The sequence below is a fragment of the Apium graveolens genome, chromosome 10, assembly GCF_009905375.1.
Source record: "Apium graveolens cultivar Ventura chromosome 10, ASM990537v1, whole genome shotgun sequence".
NCBI classification, from domain to species: domain Eukaryota; kingdom Viridiplantae; phylum Streptophyta; class Magnoliopsida; order Apiales; family Apiaceae; genus Apium; species Apium graveolens.
The window spans coordinates 233,339,304-233,353,823 of NC_133656.1; the positions used below are offsets into that span (position 1 = coordinate 233,339,304).

At 35.2% G+C, this 14,520-nt stretch overlaps 1 protein-coding gene across 1 annotated transcript; it reads left to right on the forward strand.

The window, feature by feature from the left end:
- Positions 1–10,318: 10,318 nt before the first annotated feature.
- On the forward strand, positions 10,319–14,179 carry LOC141690207 (uncharacterized). Its single transcript, XM_074494892.1, has 3 exons — positions 10,319–11,065; positions 12,052–12,324; positions 13,487–14,179. The coding sequence occupies exons 1-3, from the start codon at positions 10,496–10,498 to the stop codon at positions 13,751–13,753; spliced, it is 1,110 nt and encodes a 369-aa protein (XP_074350993.1). The 5' UTR covers positions 10,319–10,495; the 3' UTR covers positions 13,754–14,179.
- The last annotated feature ends 341 nt before the right edge of the window (positions 14,180–14,520 follow it).

Genomic DNA, 14,520 nt, shown 5'->3' on the forward strand with positions numbered 1-14,520 from the left:
CAGTTCAACACTCAATGACAAAGCACATCAGTATTAGGTACCACTTCATAAGGGAACGTGTGGATGAAGGTACAGTGGAATTGCACTTTGTTCCAACAGATCAACAACTAGCAGATATCTTCACAAAGCCACTGTGTGAAGCTACTTTTACAAGATTGGTAAATGAACTTATTATGGTTTCAGGTTCTTTCTCTAAATCTGCTTAGTTTTTGTTCTGATGCATCAGACTTTATGATCAGTATTTACCGAAATTACTCTCTTTGTGTATTCTGTGCTTAATTGAAAATTGCTTAAGTACTGATTGTTGTCTGATGTGTATTTCTAAACTCTGATAGTGATATGACTGTTTATGTGGCTATTCAATCCTATGAGGATAATTGTGCTTGATGTTGACCTAGTAGTCTTTAACATACTAGAGATCCCATGCTAGAAGTAATTATTTATGTGGAAATCTATTGACACAAGCAAATTATGATATTGAGCTTAGTTCAGTTTACTTTGTCTATCTTATTACTAAGTCAACAACTAGAATCATGCTTCTCATCTGTTAAGATCTGATGTTAGTAAATCTGTTGAATGTACTAAGTGCTGATAAACCTCACTTATCAAAAGAAAAAAGGAAAAAGAAAAAGAAATAAAAATCAGGTACTCCTTTGAGGTCTAGAGTAAAAATGTGGAAGGAACGACCCAAGTGCATTGCTAATATTAAGTAATATGCATAAGAAAAGCAAATAATTATTTTTCTTGATGACTTTTTACACTCTATGATTACTGGAGAAATACTCTGATAAAGGCATAAATTCTGATAAGCAGTCGTGACTCACTTACACTGAGAAGCCACTGTCAAATGGAATTTTAAAAGATGCATAAAATAAGCATAAACAGTTGAGGTGGACTCATGCATGCACTCATTCAAAAGTACACTTCAGAATAGTGACAGATTTTTAGTAAAGTTCTTAGTTATGCCTTATTTCTAAGATGTACTGAAGTGAATCAGACTTTACTCTTTGTCTGATATTTTGCTTAATGTACACACTTACACTCCATATGAATGATGAAAATTACTGTGGCGTTCAATATTGTTTTAGATGAATAGTTTATGTGTCAGATTGCATAAAGTCTGAGGACAAGTTCTGATAAATAAGTTCTGAAGAACCGAAATCAGAATTTGTCTGAAGAATCACAGAGATAGGCATTCATTTTTCGAGTTAAGAAATCATGTTCTGATGACTGTTAAGTTCTGATATAAGTCTCAGTGTTGATATTAAATTCTGATCCTTTACTTGACTTATTTGTGGTTAAAATCTGAAACAGTCTTATTTTTAATCAGAATATGAACGGGTAAGATATTAACAGTCAATACAATTAGGGTTAGTAGAACACGTACATGCACAGTAATGTTTTACTTGTTTGTTGTGCGCATTAAACCCTGGTTTACTTTACCAATGACTGTTTTTCTTCTTCCAAGTCTAGGGAGACGAGGTAGAATTATTTCTACCCGTCAACATTAAATTTCCTTGCGTCTCCTGGCATTCTCTTGCCTATATAAACCGACACCTCACATCAGCCTACTCATCATTTCTTTTCTCACACACTCACTCACCTTTTCTTCATACCAACACAAACATGGTCAACTACAATATGTTTTTGAACTATGAGACCTTCAATATGGAGCTGAGCTGTGAGGATTGACAGCAGGAATGACACGTAACTGTCATTCCTGATGAGATATGGGACTCGGTTCCCCAGGAGGTTCTCACACACCTCATATTCTTTTACATGGATTACCATCGCCATTTGGAGCGATTAAAGGAAGAACGGTTGGAAGCTCTCCGCCAATAAGAGCGAATCATTCGACTCACTATTCTTTTTGTAGAGAGTCGGAAGAAGAAATAATTTATTTTTCTTCTTCCTGTTTTTCTTCATCATCAGCTTTGTCCGGCTTCTTAGCCAAGGACAAAAGCTGTTAATGTTAGGTTTAGAAGCTTAGGACAGTCTTGTAATGTTCTGATGTAATTTTCAATTTCATGAATGTATTTTCTTAATATATTAACGGAATTTCTTATTTTTGCAATATTCCGTCTCTGAGATGTTTGCCATTTAACTGCACTGTTAAATCCTGATATATCCATGTTCTGATGATCATCTTAATCATTGATTTAAATTAAGTTCTGATTTTAAAATATCAGTACGTGTTTACTTGATTTATTTTGGTCATTCTCACACTCGAAATTTATTTTCAGAATATTGGTTTTGCAGTGAAAATAATTGAATAAGTGGGAACAGTTTAAATTTTGAATTAAAACTGACTTACCTCAATTAATGGGATTACTGGGTAAGTGGAACGGTTTTTCCTTGAAAAACTGCATGTGATAAGTAATGATTACCGTTTTCCCGTGCCCATTAACTATTCCTTATTTTTGCATGTCTGACAGGTGTCCAACGGTTATATTTTTTTTAACATTGTATAAGTAAGAGAGAGAGAAGATTATACAATCTTTTATTTACTTTTACACTTTATCTCTCTTTCTTCACTTTTACTATCTCTCATCTCCTGAAGTTGTTTTTCATACAGACATTTTATCAAACACCTTGCAGGCACTCTCAATTTTCAATTTTTCTCATGGCACCTAAGGATTTGATCATTGATGGAGCTAAGTTCGTTCCAAATAACTATGCTGCAATTCTCAATCATGATGAAGCTCCGTTTGAGTTGCATTTTGTGCAAGATCTTTTTGCACACAGTGAAATTGGGTATGCATTGACCTAGCCTTCAGTCTTTTCAAGCCAACAAGTTTTGACATTCTGGCGGACTGGGCATTTTGATAATGGTGGTGCAACTGGTACTCCCAGTATTGTTTTTGAAGTGGATGATTCTGAACATGTGGTAACTCCTGGTACAATTCGAAAGACCTTACATTTACCAGACGGCTGTATTTTTTCAACACCGGAGGAATCCGCTCTACAAGAGTTAATGGACAGTTTGGGGTATAAAAGGAGTTTGGCTAAGCTTGGACAGTTGAAACGGACACATATCAAAAAGGAATAGAGCTTCTTCTTCGACTGCATCACTAAAGCCTTCGGGAATAAGTGTTCCAACTTTGATGCCATTCCAATAATGAGTCAGCACATCGGGTATGCTATTATTAACCAAACTCATTTTGATTTTGCAAGTGCTGTGATAGGTTTTATTGGGGATAGGATGATAGAGGATATGAATGTTGTCTACTTTGCTAGATTCTGTCAGCTTATATATAATTTCTGTTGTGCTGATGAACCCCAACCTACCACTGACTTATATCCACCTTTCAAAATTGCAAAACGAGCCTTTAATGACTTGGTAAATGCTGATCTTAAGAAAACCGTTGTTAGACCTTTACAGATTCCTCAGTCTGTAAAATAGATCTTGGTAAATGCTGATCCTCAAACCTATAGATCTGTTTATTCTGATGTCCAATTCAACACCACATCCCAAACACCACAACAACCATCAGAACATACCACTCATACATCTATACCTTAACCCTCTCTCAGAACATATCTCAAAATATATCTCACACCTTCACAGACAGCTCAACCTTCATCCTCAGCACCTACTGTGAAGCCTTCATCTTCCAAGCCCAAGAGGATAAAGACTGTTCCTCAGACACCAAAGAAGAGAAGGAGGATTGTTCTGAGAGATGAGTCTGATAGTGAGGAACAGGTTTCTGCATCAGAACCTATTGTTACAGAAGCTGAGAAGGTTCCTTCTCAGAAGGATTCTGGAATTGGGGGATCTAAGCTTCTCAAAAGGCTTAGACGAATGACTTTTGCTGAACCTCCCAAGGAATCCCCACCTTCAAAGAGATACAAGAAATAGAGAGCTAAAAGGCCAGCTTCAGATGATGAGGAAGTAGCAGCTAAGGAAGGAGATCATGAATCTCTGATCTCAAAAGAACCAGAATTTGCTGAAGCTACTGCATCTCCTTCTTCATTGTCTCCACCTCAGGAAGCTACTACAGACAAGACAAACACACCCTCTGTGTCTCCTGTACATGAAACTGTATCTCCTGTAGACCCAGGCACAAGTGCTGAAATTGATATTCAGAACTTGGTTGTGCCTGAGGTTCTCTACTTAGAAGCTCCAACAGCTATTAATCCATCAACAACACCTGTTACTGATGCCACTCAAACTCCAGAATTGTCTACTACACCTTCTCTGCATCTAGATGTTGATGATCAGAATATAGGTGAGCATCAGGATATGGCTGTTGATCAGAACTTGGAAACAGATCAGCACTTAGAGGATGATGCTGAAGCCTCGATTGTTTCTCATACTGTTGTTTTATCAGAAGATTCTGATTCTGTAAGTTCTGATGCTGCAAATGCTGATGATACTGGTGATGCTGCTCCATATGCAGATGCTGATGAAGTTGGTCCTTCTGGACATGCACCTCCACAAACTGTTTCTAAATCTGAACTAGTCAAGAAGTTTGTACGAGGAGCAGCACCAGTACCTTGGAGTGAAACTCCTAGAGGACAGGAGTGGACTAATGAATAAAACTCAGTTACCTTCGTTCCATCTGAAAAGATTCTTGCTGAGCACTTGGCAAAAGCTGATGAAATATTAATTAATGATAATTTCAAGACACAGCTTCGAGTCACTACATTGAGTACTAGACATCTTCAATGTCTCCATTCAAAAACTCATGCAGAGTAACATAAAATTCAGGAAGAATTGCTCAAGCAAGACACAGTTAGGAAACTTGAAAAGAAAAGTTTCTTTAAACCTACCTTTGACAGAGTTGTTTACATTGAGAAGATCCAAGAGAAGCAACAGTCTCAGATTGATGATATTTTGAAAAATCAAGCTTCTCAGCAATCTCAACTCAATGAAATCCAAGCCTCAGTGGAATTGCTTGTCTCTTTTCTCTTACCTGCTGATGCCAAAAAGGGGGGAGAAAGTAATTAAGTCCAAATGCAAAACTAATCAGACACTGAAGGGGAAGGATGATGAAAAAGATGACCAGGGAAACTCTGGAATGGGTGGAGGTCATGGTCAAGGTAGAAGATTCTCATCAAGAAGAACTGAAATTACAAGTCACAGGACAAGTTCTGATGCTGGAAAAAGATTTACTTCTGCTACTGGTAAAAGGATAAGTTCTGATGAACTTTTGGATCTTGATGAAGAATTATCAAGACAGTTATTTCTTAAGGAGAATCCAGGAATGGACTTTGAGTGTCTGATGGAAGAAGAAGCTAGACTTATGACAGAAAGAGTCAAATCTAAATCTGAAGCTTCTGTTGGTAAAAAGAAACTTCCAAAGACCAAAGGCATTGTGATAAAGGAAAGAACAAATCCTGAAGCAGCCAAGGCTAAATCACAACCGCAGATAGATCCAAGGTCTAAGGGCAAAGAGAAAGTTGGTGAACCTATCAAGGTTTATGTGCCTCCTGTGGATGAAGAAATTACTGTTGAAGATGCTGATCTTGCTCTAACTTCAAGAAAAATTTCTAAGACAACCTCTGACATGGCTCAAGTTGTTCGGAGTAAAGATAGAGTTAGTTCAGATATCTCAAAGAAGCAAGTAACCTCTGACATAGCTCAAGTTAACTTAATATCAGAAGATAAATCAAAGGAAACCTCTGACATTGCTCATGTTAAACCTTCAAAGGTACTCCTACCAGGATTCACCAAAGCCAAACAGACTCAACCTTTGAAGACTGCTGCAAGTGGTTTTGAAGCAAGAGTGGTTACTAGAAAGGAAGTAAGAGATAAAACTGGATTGGGAAGTGCTGATGAAAGAAGAATACATAACACAACCAATGATCCAACTTCCTTGAGTGAACCAGGTATTGGAGCAACTCCTGAAAGATTGAATCAACTAGAATCTGTATAGATGGTTTACCATACCTACTTGAAAGAACACATCTTGTTGTACTTCATGACAGATGGTAGGGTTTATCATATAAGGGAAAATGCCATTCCACTGAAGTATTATGAAGAATTGGAACATGTATTATTCTTACTTCAAGTGAATGACAAAATAACAGAAAGTGCTGCAAACTATTTGAATAATCAGATTCAGAGACATAAAAGGCTTTATTCTGTTAAGTCTGACAGCACATATCTTTCAAAGTACAGAGATCACAAGGGTGATATTGTTGAGATGAAGCCTAACTCTGCTAAGATTATAACTACCTTTCTGGGTTACAGGGCTGTGGAATTCAATCTCGAGTCTGACAAGGCGTATTTGATCAGATTGGATCAGGACATAAAGAAAGCTAAAATTAATGATCTCAGGGCTGCAATCTTTCAAATTGGTGAAGATTCTGCAGAATTTAAAGATGCTAAACGGAGGATGATTGATGAACTCAGATATGCTGAGAGATGTTTGTTAAAGAACTATCTCAGAACAACTCCTGACATCAGAGAGATCAGAAGATGAAGCCAAGTCAAGATCTACAACTGCTCAAATTCTGATATGAATACAGACTGAAGTTGTTATCAGAAGTTAAAGTTGATAAAGCTTTAAGGATTGTAAGTTGTAGTTATCTAGTAAAATTCTCATGCATTTGTACTTAATGTTTTTGACATCATCAAATATCTGTTAACTTGTATATTATGCTAATTTACAAGTTGGGGGAGATTGTTAGATATATTTGATAATGTCATGTCTAATATGATTTATGTTTAGTTTTCAGATCTTACTTAAACAGGACAAATCAGTACTTAACTGAAATCAACACTTATACTGAAGTCAGAACTTAAGTCATCAGTACTTAATGTTCAGGAGATATTTATCAGAAGATAATATCGGGACTTAAAGGAAACGTTCAGATAAGGAAAGCAGCTGATTTACAGGAAGAGAAGATCGAGACAAATATAAGAAGAGATATGGATGAAGAAGGAATTCTATGAAGAATATAATACTTGGAAGAAAAGATATCTGATTGATATATTTTAGGAAGCAGAATTATATTCCATATCAATTAGTGATTATCTTGTAACTGTGTAGTATATAAACACAGACATAGGGCTTACACTAAAAGTGTTATTGTTATCGAGAAGATTATTCATTGTAACCCTAGCAGCTCTCGTGATATTTGTTCATCACTGAGAGAGGACAATTCCATACTGTAACAAAGTTTATTATTTTGAATAAAGTTTGTTTTCTGTTACTTGAGTTATTAAAGTTCGATTTGATTATACTATACACTGTATTCACCCCCTCTACGGTGTGTGTGACCTAACATATAGCCCTTTTATTATTTCATTTTATTCGTATAATCATAATCAGTCAGTAAAAATTCCGTAAAATACAGAGAAAACGTCGAATTCATGTCGCGTTCTTGATAATCAAACCTGCAAACGAGGGCGTTATCGAACTCCGATTCGGGCGTGCCATATATCAAATCGAAACTCTCGAAAATTACTTTCATAATCAATCATCCGTTTTTATGCAGGAATCAAGGTATTTTCCTTATTTAATTAATTTAATTCGAATTAATTATAGATTAAATTATGAAAATTTGTTCTTGATGTTGTTGATATGATTTGATGATTCCATCGTATAAATAATATTTTTCTAGTCAATTTGGTATATTATATGTCAAAAACCGAGTTCAATAACATATAGAAAAGGTGATTTGATTCTTAGAAATAAAATTAGGGTTCTTGACATGAATATTCTTAATTGAGATTTGGGGATTTCTTCGTTAAGGGTTATTCTTTAAAATTGATCATGCCATATTATAGATCGTGAAAAGATGAATTTATTGGTGTGTCTGTAATTAGCAAACGATAACGAAAAAGAGGTGATCGGAAAATGGGGTGTGTCGGCGTCGAAAAAGTTCGACGGGATTTTCCGGCCAAGCGCTGTGGTTGTTGTTGATTCTGACTGCACAGGTGTGTTACAGGAAAGAAATAGATCATACGTTGTTGATTTGAGCGAATTCTGGGTAGCTTTTCAGTCCCCGGAAAAGCTTGGTGGCCGCCGTTAATGGCGGCCGGCCATCGGAGACGACGAGAGGAGGAAGACGATGGCAAATTACAGTTTAGCCATCGTTCTTTCCTCTCTTTTGCAATTTAATCCCTGTTATTTCAAAAACTTCAATTTTTGTATTCCTGTTTTAACATCTTTCGAAATTTATATTCTGTTTATATTAATTTCAGAAAATGTATATTTATTTATTTTAAATTCAGAAAAAATATTTTAATTATTTATTTATTCAAAAATAAATCGAAATTATTTTATTAATTAATTTTAATTAGTTTTTAATTATTTTAATTAATCGATTAATTTATTAATTAATTTTATTATTAATTAATTTTAATTGATTTAATAATTAGACTTAATTATTTATTTTTGATTTAAAAATTTCGAAATAATAGTTTTGAGCTTTAAAATATTATTTTAAATTATTTTCAAGGTTCGATAATTATTATAAAATTATTTTAAAGTCAGATTCGGGTGTTCGAACCCTATTATTTAATTATAAATTGATTCGGAGTCTCGTTTTAATTCCAAAAAATGTTCAAAAATTCGTATTAAATACCTGAAAATCATTTTGACCCTGAATCTTCTTTGAAAAATTATTTTGATCGAATATCTTGCGTGCTATGTGCTACGTGCTATCTGATTGATGTATTATATGTCTATGTGGTTATTGTTTAACTGTTTTAGTGTAACTTTCAATCCGTAAATCGGATTTGGGTGAAACGATTGGTAGATAAAAGCTTATGACGTCTGTGTGACGATTAGAATGATATGAGATTGAGTATTGATAGATACTTGTGATACCTAACAGAATAAGCAAGGCATAGAAAAGAAAGGCAGTGATCAGTAAATAGAACTCAAGTGTTAAAAAAGAAAGCAAGTGATCGATGAATAGAAGCAAGACATAGAAAAAGAAGGAAAGTGATTGAAAAGTAAAACTGTTAGAAGAGTACAAGTAAAGTTGGAAATCATTTGTGACAAGGCAAGTACTTCTGAACCTTCTTCAAGATATATTACAAATATTTTTGAACTATCTCATAACATGTCGCTATTATTCAAAATAACTCCTGTTTTATATTGCAAGCACTTTAAACTATTTAACCTTGAACCCTGATTCTTATTGATCTTGAGCCATAAGCCTTATTCTTCATAAATCATTGATTGTTGAATTCCCAGATACGAGCCAGACACATACGATATTACTCCACAAATAAATATCTACCACATATTGATTTCTGATATTAAATTGCTTGACATACCAACCCTTATTCCTTGTTTAACAGAAGACCAATCCTTGGAACCCTTGAACCATTGGTCTTCTACTTTCTGATTTTTTCCTTGATTGAAAGCCAATCTTTTTGAATTCCTTGTTATACCTTCATGGTATTGTGAATCACCCTATGCTTCAAAATAAATGTTGTTTATGATTCAGCTTATTGAATTACATTGGTTATCATATTGAATTGTTTTAGAATTGGATGGTTTTATAAATGTGGACCAGATTCGTGGTTGGACCAGATTCGTGGTCATAATAGGCCAATGCGTGCCTTGGATCCAGTATATAGAGCAAAGCTGAGAGCCTTGCTCGGGGTTAGTGCGTGAATGATCAGCAACCTAACCTTGGGTTTTTAAAATAAAAAGTGAATATCCAATTCTAATCATTGCTTATTCAGAAACTTGATTCTTCTGAATCATTTCAATTGGTTATTATTTAACCTCGGTTATTGCTATTATGACTTGCTGAGCTAGTTAGCTCACTCTTGCAAACCTTTTTATGTTTTCAACAGTTGAAAAGGAAATTGTTGTTAACGAGGATTCCCAGTCCAGTGTGCAAACTAGGATTCCAGGTTAAGTTGGATCGAGCTAGCATGAGCTTTATATTGTAGATGAGTTATGCAAGATTGTAAGAACGATAGTATTATCAGTTGTAAGTTGAACTAGTTGGGATTTGGTACGATGTAATAAAAGATAAGGTTGTGGCTTGTTTTCATACTTTAACCTGTTGCGATCTGTGGTTGTGTAAAGAAGGGTCAATGCATATAATATTTTATATAAAAGTTTATATATTGGGTGTGTGTGTTGTGATTACAGTGAGTACCACATCTATAGAATATGTGATTTGTGTCCAATTTATAAGTTAAAGCGCTACTACTATTTTATGCACCAACAAATCATAGAACTTATTATTTGTGAACTATTCGGATTGTAGTATTTGTACTTGGCTAAAAAAGGGATGCTAAATTTTTTTCCATCATGAAAATATTTAAGCATTTTTTTTTTTAAAACTAATAAGCTGAGATAACTATGCTATAGCGTATACATTACCCGAGCGGCCGAGCGAGTGGACTTTCCAAACCCCCAACGAACTTTTCACCAACTGTACACTCACTCCCACACTTCTATATATTTACACGATCGAACTATCCATTTCTTTCTTGTAGTCAATTCGTCAAACACCTGGTGTGCACACTATTGGTCTACCGAGTTTGTGCTTTTCGTGAATCTAAGCTTCAAAAATGTCAAGACCCACATCAAATTTGATCATTCGATGTCTTCATCGCCATCTAATCTCTTCAAAACCCTCATTAAATTCCCACCCAATTGCTAATTTCACCGGCATTTCTCACTTTCTTGCTCACCAATCTAAAGTACAAACACACACTTTCACACCATGGATGTTTTCTGGTCGAAGAAATTATGGGTTACCTTCATTTTCGAAAATCTTGAAAAACCCAGGTCCTCAATTGAGCCCGAAATCTAGTTTGGGTTTGTTAGGGTTTAGGCAGTTTTCGAAAAAGGGGTTTAATTTGGAGGGAAATGCTTATGGTAAGTATGTTAAAGGGGCTGTTGAGAAACCGGTGAGTGCTGCGAAGAATGTGGTTTCGAGGTATAAGGAAGCTGCCGGGTTGCAGATTGAGGCGTTTTGGAAGAGGAATAGTTTGTTGTTTGTGGGTGCTGGTGGACTTATGGTGTGCATTTTTTTGTGGAGGGTTATGTTTGGGATCGCTAATACTTTTGTGGGGTTATCTGAAGGCATGGCGAAATACGGGTTTCTTGCTCTTTCTGCGGCAATCGTTGCGTTTTCTGTGAGTTTTTCTTTCTCATTGTTAGTGATAAGTACTGTCAGTTTGTGGCTTATATTGGAATTAGTGTATGTTGTCTGGACTCGATGTTTGTTGTATAACTTGTATTGTGTTATTGGGACAGCGGAACTTTATAATATAATAGGTGTATGGAGAGCTGATGGGGGATTTGAATCTGTTGTATAAAAACTTATCCGGGGCTAATATATGTTAGATGGGCTTACTGAGGATTTTGTCTAGTAGGAACCTGTCTTCTACAAAGATAGTGAGAGTTTGAGTGAATACAAGTAAATCAGTAGATTGTTCTTTGGAGTATTGAGAGCACTTCTGTTGTTGATTATCAGGTAGTAGTGTCTGTGTCCTGTGAACTGTATATATATATATATATGTATGTATATATATATATTATTTGATGTACCATAAAATCACACAGTACTTGTAAGATTATGTGTATATCATGACATACTCAGGCAATTTGGAATTGCATTTTTATTAATTTTGAGCATATTTCAATTTGAAAATACATTTGAAGAAGGTTCTTATGGACTTAATACTCTCAGTCCATATTGACATTTGGTTGGAATCATTTACACACTCTGTCGCACTAGAAGAAACACATTTACATATATTCTTCTCCCTTTAAAGTCACAACGATTATATTGATTATCAATGGTTAGCCCTTGGCATCATGTTGGATAAATATGCACCCCACTTCTTTATGGTTTAATCTATAAATAAAAATTAGTGACTGGTGTTCCTATTTATGTTTTTGGTATGTGAAAGAGTTGTACCTTTTTTTTATTTAACTCAACGTACAAGGAGAAAACTAGTTACTCTCTATTATCCCCTATATAGTCAATGTGATAAATATCCCTTGTCAATGGTTGGCATTACGCTGAATATATATACACTTTTGTTGTTTGTAGTTTTGTTTATTAATTATTTAAATAGTGATTGGTTCTCCTTCTATTGTTTTTGCTATGTCGAAGGGCTTGTATCTCCGCTCAAAATTCATGATCAATCCCGACAAGGTCTATAGAATGGCGATGAGGAGGTTAAACACATCAGCTGGAATTCTTGAGGTCATGGGCGCTCCACTCACTGGAACAGATTTGAGAGCGTATGTGATGTCCGGAGGTGGTCTTACTGTGAAGAACTTCAAAGCAGGGTTTAGGGGCAAGCGTTGTTTTCTTATATTCCCAATTCGAGGATCTGAGAGAAAAGGCTTAGTAAGCGTTGAGGTCAAGAACAAGAAAGGCCAGGTTTGTTGTTACTCACTACTTAATGTTTATCTATTTGATGTGATATCAATGGAATTATTACCAAAATTTGGTCACGTCTGATCTGTTTAGTAGAATAGACAAAGGCAGCTAGAATAATACTTTAATGGTTTAGAGGTTCTGTCATGACCTTCGTGTTTCCTTTATCTTGTATATAAGTTGTTTTATTACCTTAATCCAGAGCTGTTGAACTAATATTTAGCCTACTTTCTGTTACAATTTGATTATGATTTTTGCAATATAAATGTTAGATTGTATTAAAAAAATCACCCTAACAATCTTTTGCAGCCTTAATTTACACTTCTTTGGATTCAGAATACTGCGATTTATGCATAATGCATTATTTTTCATATAAAGGCAAGTCAGTACTCATTTCAGAGAATAGAAGAGTCTTAACTCATTATGACTGTCATTTGATCTTGGACTCCAAATTTAGTTATGCGGATAACCAATTAGGTTGAGTGTGGTTTTTAAATTTTGATGATCTGATACGTGATCGTTTCAGCATTCCTCATCTCCACATGTCAAATATACGCACATCCCCGTGTTTTTAAAATACAGCCATATGACTCTGGAAAATGTAATTAACTCATTTTAGAATTCAATTTTTCCATGCTCATAAGAATTTTTAACATAAATTTTTCAATAGTTAGGTAAATCAAATGAACTTGTTATCAGTTTAAAATGGATTGAATTGATTAATTATAGTCAAAGTAGACCGTCTGTTCTGTTATAGAATGAACAGTCCTCGACAGTTTTACATTCATATATTAAACACACTGACGTGTATGTATGATATGACCCCTATAAGCTATGCTACATATGGTGACAACTTTGAAGTGAATGATTCGAGCCTTATTCATACCTTTCTTGTGTAAAGAATTCATCTCCTGAATACGCAGCTATTCATGATGTATCCCTTTGCACTGGTAGACTGGTATCACTTGACGCTTCATATACATCTTTTAATTGGATTAATTCTAATTTCTAAACCATTCTCTTTTATGTTTTGCTTTGCATGGAGTAAAAATTATTTGAGAAGTCATTGGGTTGTATAATGTTAAATAAAAAAATATTAAAGAACAAGCATATATGCAAAGAAGTGTTGTGATATTGTCCTGAGATATGTACTTGTTGTTTGTAGTATGATATGAAGCTATTGGCTGTGGACATTCCCATGGCAGCAGGACCCGATCAACGCCTGTTTTTGGTTGGAGACGAAGAGGAGTATAAAATTGGCGGTGGATTGATAGCCGAACTAAGAGATCCTGTTGTGAAAGCAATGGCAGCAGCCAAGGAGTTTGAAGATCGTGATGATAAAGAAGATGAGGAGGATGCTGAAAGAGAACTTGAGGAAGCAGAGAGAAGGCATCAAGAGGAAATCGAAAAGCTTGAAAGAGAGAAATCATGATGACTCTTTTAATACCCTAATTCAGCTGAAATTGCTTGTCAATGTCTGTTCTTTTTCTCCACTTTGTTTTGTTAAAGGAGGCCGGGGCCTTACTAATACAAAGATGAATGCATCTTGCATATGTATCAAGAGTTGTTTTACAAAGTTTGTATCCCTCACCTGCTACCCCTACCCCCTTGCATATTGAGTTTTTACACAACATTTTGATGTACCTGACCAAGGGAAAAGTGAACACTCACATCGGAAAAAGGACCAGAACTGTTCGATGTTGTTCATATTAGCAATTGTAATAAGAAAGGGAAGGAATATTTTGTTAGCAAGATGACAGAGAAAGATGGTTATGTTTGTTAAATATATGCTTTAGGACTGAAATTATATTTAATAATGTGTTAAACTATTATTATAGTTTTAGGATTCAGTTAGGCAGATTATATATTAGCAGTTATGTATTTGTGCAGTTATAGCCATGTTATCAGGAGAAGTTATATTCTCTCTGTAGTTTAAATATTGTAAGTTGTTCATCAGTTAATAAAATATCTGTGTTTCTTCTAAATATAACTTACAAATGGTATCAGAGCTCTCTTCTTAAGGGATCTGTGTTTGTACGTATTAGACAACTAATGGATGCCGAATCTGGATTTTCTTCGATTGTTCCACCAGTGTTCGATGGAAATAACTACCAGACTTGGGCAGTGCGCATGGAGGCGTATTTGGATGCTTTAGATCTCTGGGAAGCAGTTGTGGAAGACTACGAAATTCATGAACTT